The sequence below is a fragment of the Xiphophorus couchianus genome, chromosome 22 (assembly GCF_001444195.1).
Source record: "Xiphophorus couchianus chromosome 22, X_couchianus-1.0, whole genome shotgun sequence".
Taxonomy (NCBI): Eukaryota; Metazoa; Chordata; class Actinopteri; order Cyprinodontiformes; family Poeciliidae; genus Xiphophorus; species Xiphophorus couchianus.
The window spans coordinates 1,822,808-1,827,500 of record NC_040249.1 but is presented as its reverse complement, the minus strand read 5'-3'; the positions used below and the strand labels follow the sequence as shown (position 1 = coordinate 1,827,500).

Genomic DNA, 4,693 nt, shown 5'->3' with positions numbered 1-4,693 from the left:
AAATGTATTATTTTTATAATTCTAATAAGTTTTAGTCCAAAAGCAGAAACAATGAACACACTATACTTTTATATCAATGCGTTCACCCGGCGGATCCCTAATGAAAGCACCGAGAGGCAAATGTGGAACAGACTCAGGCTGCAGTTCAAGCATTCAAAGTGTCCATATTGGAGTTTAGTTTGGGATCGGCACACGATGCTCTGTTGGTGTGTGTCAGAAGCTGAGATTTATGCCAGCGCCCTACTCTCACTGCGACGGGCTAATAAACAGATTCCCCCACCTTTTCCCACTCACCCTCCACCCACCCAGCACCCTGCCTCAAACACCATCTGCCCCAAGCTTCCATCCCAGTCAAAGTAGACTCCGGGCTTGGTGTGTGTGCGTTTGCGGGGGTGCGTGCGTGTGTGTGCATGCACGCATGAGCAAGAGACACAGAGAATGAGCATGCGGTTTGGGACGGATGTATGTTTGTGGGTTCATCTTGGCTATTTTTAAAGCACCCTTGGCCCAAAAAGGTGGGTGGTTGTTACAGTGGACCAGAGCGGAGCAACTTTACATCACCTTACTGTATGTTTTAGTTGTACATGACGGCTCATGTCAGTGACTGAAGATGACACAACATTCAAACTTTAACCAGAGTTTCCCTCAGTGTATTATAAGCCTGGTGGGCCACCAGGCTTTACTCATGCCCCCACCAGGCTAAACATTGCTTTTTTATTTACTTTTTATTTGTATTTTTATACATGCTTGCATTTTTTAAAGTTTTTGTAGTTGGTGTTCAGGTGTTAATCCTCCAATCTTTGAATAAGACATAATCATCAAGTGATATTTTCAAATTTCCTGTCAATTTTAAAAAATTTTTTTAACTCAAAAAGACAACAGGCCACTGGATGAATGACTGCCCTTGCACCCAGCCACCGGGGTTAGCAAGATTTCTGGGGGAAAACCTGGCTTTAACCGTCTCTGAACTGTTCTGTTGGTCTGGAGTGCATTCAAAATCAGCATCAGATCATGGCTAAGATATGTTGGATTTTATCAGTGGTGGCTAGATTTACCCACAAACACACCGTAGATAAAACTGGGAGTAAACCTAACACTTCATGTTAATAACGGCCTTTTAGCAGGACAACCTGCATCTACCCTAAAAGCTTCGTAGAGGTACAATGAAGGCGGGTGAAGAGTCGCTGCTTGCTGACAGACCCCATCACTCTCTGATCTGTAATGACTGTAGCATCTGCTCCCTGTGTGTGTTTCCATGTGCACGCGAGTTAGCATGTCCAGGTGTAGCCTTTATATATCTGTTGTTTCCATCTGCGAATCTTAGTCAAGGATTTTTTGCAAATGACTTCCCTGCAGGAAAACGGACAGGGCCGCGACTGCATCTTCACCGAGATCGTCTTGGAAAACAACTACACAGCCCTGAGGAACGCCCGGTACGACGGCTGGTACATGGCCTTCACTCGCCGCGGCCGGCCACGCCGGGGCTCTAGGACACGCCAGCACCAGCGTGAGGTGCATTTCATGAAGAGGTTGCCGAAGGGGCAGCAGCCCACCCATCCAGGTCAACATCGGCCTTTTGACTTCATCCACTACCCTTTCAGTCAAAGGACTAAACGCACACGGTACTCTTCACGGCACTGAGGTGGAATAGAAAGACCCGAAAACAAAAAAAGGAGGACAAAAGAACTTAAATATTGACTGAAGTACCGAAACATTATGCGTCCCTCTCGAAAACGAACCTTTAGATATTTTTTTTGTACTGTATCTTAACTCGTAGCCTATTTTCAAATGTTCTCAAGTGAACAAAGGAAGTTCATGGACATAAAAGAATAAGAAAACATACATATTAAAATCTATTTTTGTACTCCAGACTTTTTTTTTAGTGCTGAGAATTTCTTTCACGGCCCCGTCATTTGTCTCGTTTTCAGCATCTTTGTAGAGTGTGTCGTTTTGATTTGTTGCATATCATTTTAACTAGAGGAGACTTTTTTAAAATTCTTTTTTGGACTTTCGCCTGCTGCTCAAGGAGACTTGAAGGACCCTGAGCGGCCGCACTGCCAGGAAACGCTGAGTTTACGGACACACTGTGAGACACGACACTGCAGAGCGCAGGAAGCAACAGCACAGGGAGGAGGGGGGGGGACACTTTGGTGTTCAGGCTGTGTGCCAGACGTTTCATCTTTACTGAATTCATTTAAGCAAACTGAGCGCTCATAGCATATTATGGGACGATGTGGCAGCTATAATTTATATTAACAGGTTTCCTGATCTGACTGTAGTGACTCATGTACAAAATGTGTTTACCCCCTTTTCTGCCCCCTCACCTTATGGGTTCTTATTTCACTCTTAATGTCTGTTTTTATACATATATGAATATATTTTTTATTTGAGGATGTGCATAATAATTTTAAAGATGGAATATTTATTTAAGAGGTGTAACAAATGTACATTAGGACACTGACATTAAACTCCTGTTTGATACATGCTTGCTTGGGACTCGTATGTGAAAATCTTCACAAATCAGTACACAACAACGAGCCGCGGCTAACCCACCTTTCTGTCCTTCGAGCACAACCTCAATGAAAATATATATATATCTTTTAAATCAACTGTACCTTCAGCCTAAACAGTGTGCCGCAACGATGAAATGTTACAAGACATCAACACGAGATTGTCTTTGTCCTCTTCACGTGGTTAAAAGGTTGTCTGAACATGAACATGTCATGTTAGTGAACATCATGGCTGTAAAAGGAAGGCAACAATAAGAAGAAAGTTGTTGTTTTTTTTGTTACTCCATTGACAGTTTATTGCTAATTTTATTAATAGTACAATTCTTATGAATATTAATAATTACCTAAGGTTGATGTAGTTTTTTGTTGCTCGACAAATTGCTTCCTGATGGACCAACTGCTTCGATGTCTCCCAGTCCTCACCACAGACGTAGCACCAAAATACATTAAAGGTCTGCTATTATTGTATGTTACTACAGTCACAACAGATCCTTAACTCGGGTCTAATGGTTCAAGTAAACTCTGCATCCCCAGAATCTGAACCAATTAAGAAGATTCAGAGTATGTGTTCTACGATTCCCTGACCCCTAGCTCACACATGGACTAGTCTACTGGTGTAAATTAGCACTAAAGCTATAACCTGGTATCATGTCTCCCTTTCCAGGTTAATGCATATTACACGCTGTCCCAACTAAAACTAGACTGATCTGAATCTGACTTCCAATAAACTACAAAAATGCTGAAACACTTCCTTTAAATCTATAAAGCAATTTTTTTTTTAGAGGTGTGTTTGATCAGTGACAACTGGAACATCATCAACTGTAGTCTGTCTTTCAACCGCTGCCCTATAATGTTTTTGCTTGTTTGTATTTTATTTCTTTTTGGGCATTTTTCTTTTGATTGTGTAAAAAAAACAACAACAAAAAAAACGACATTGCCTTATCCAGATCGACTGTGTGCATGCTTTGTCTGCTCAAACCCACAGTCAGTCATGGCCAGTGGCGAACAGACACTCACACTGAGCCGTTCGCCACTGTGAGTTTCTTAATGCAAAGGGGAGTTTTCCTTTCCGCTCTCGCTGCATTGCATGCTCAGTGTGGAGGATTGCTCCGAAGTCACTGACACACTGCAGGTGACTGTCCACTGTTGCTGCACGCTTGTGCAGGAGGAGCAAACGATGCAAGTCAATGACTCCTTGCAATCTGCTGGATTTCCTCAGTTTGGTCCTTAGGCGTTCAGTGGCCTCTATCATTCATTATTGGAAGAAGTTTGGAACCAGCAGGACTCTTCCTAGAGCTATAGCCAGCTGTCTAAACTAAACGATCAAGGCAGAGATCAGGGCAGAAGCGCCCTTAGTCAGGGTGTCGGGAAAACCCAGCGATCTTTCCTCATGCTGTCAGAGATCCAGCATGAGGAGACAAAGATCAATGTGTTTAGTGTGAATACCAGGGGTTATGGTTTGGAACAAACCAGGCATGGCTCATTACCAGGCCAACACCAGTCCCTACAGTGAAGCTTGGTGGTGGCAGCATCATGCTATCCAGGTGTTTTGCAGCAGCAAGAACTGGGAGGCTAGTCAAAATAGTGAAAAAAATGAATGCAACAGTGTGCAGAGACGTCCTCGATTAATGCGCTTGGCTTCAGACTTGGGCGATAGATCGTTTTTCAGCAGGACTACAATCCAAAGCACATAGACTGACTCTAAAAGGAGTGACTTTAGAACGGTTCTGTGAATGTCCTGTAGTGGCCTAGCTGAAGTTCAGACTCGAATACGATTCAACACCTCTGGAGAGATCTGAACATGGCTGTGCATAGACGTCTCCCATCCAACCTGACTGAGCTTGAGGAGAACTGCAAAAGAGAATGGGTGAAACTATCTAAAGATAGGTGAGCTGAGCTTGTGACATCATGTCCAAAAAGATTGGAGGTTGTAATTTCTGCCAAAGGTGGATGAACAGATTATTACACAAAGGCTGTGAATACCTAAGCCAAGGGTCTCAATCTCCAGTCCTCAAGGGCCGCTGTCCTGCAACTTTTAGATGTGCCTCTGCTGCACCACCTGAATAAAATAATTAGGTCATTAAGGCTCTGGAGAACTGATCTACACAAGGAGGAGGTAATGAAGCCATTTCATTCCAGTGTTTTGTACCTGAGGCACATCTAAAAACTGCAGGACAGCGGCC

At 43.4% G+C, this 4,693-nt stretch overlaps 1 protein-coding gene across 2 annotated transcripts in view; it reads left to right on the top strand.

Annotated features, from left to right (window-relative positions):
* The window catches only part of fgf8a (fibroblast growth factor 8a), a 7,433-nt gene extending 4,948 nt beyond the window's left edge, over window positions 1-2,485 (top strand). For both annotated transcript variants that reach the window (XM_028007981.1, XM_028007982.1), the window contains exon 5: window positions 1,357-2,485. In XM_028007981.1, coding sequence (XP_027863782.1) covers window positions 1,357-1,641 — 285 coding nt within the window. In that variant the 3' untranslated portion in view covers window positions 1,642-2,485. The remainder of the gene's footprint in view (window positions 1-1,356) is intronic.
* The last annotated feature ends 2,208 nt before the right edge of the window (window positions 2,486-4,693 follow it).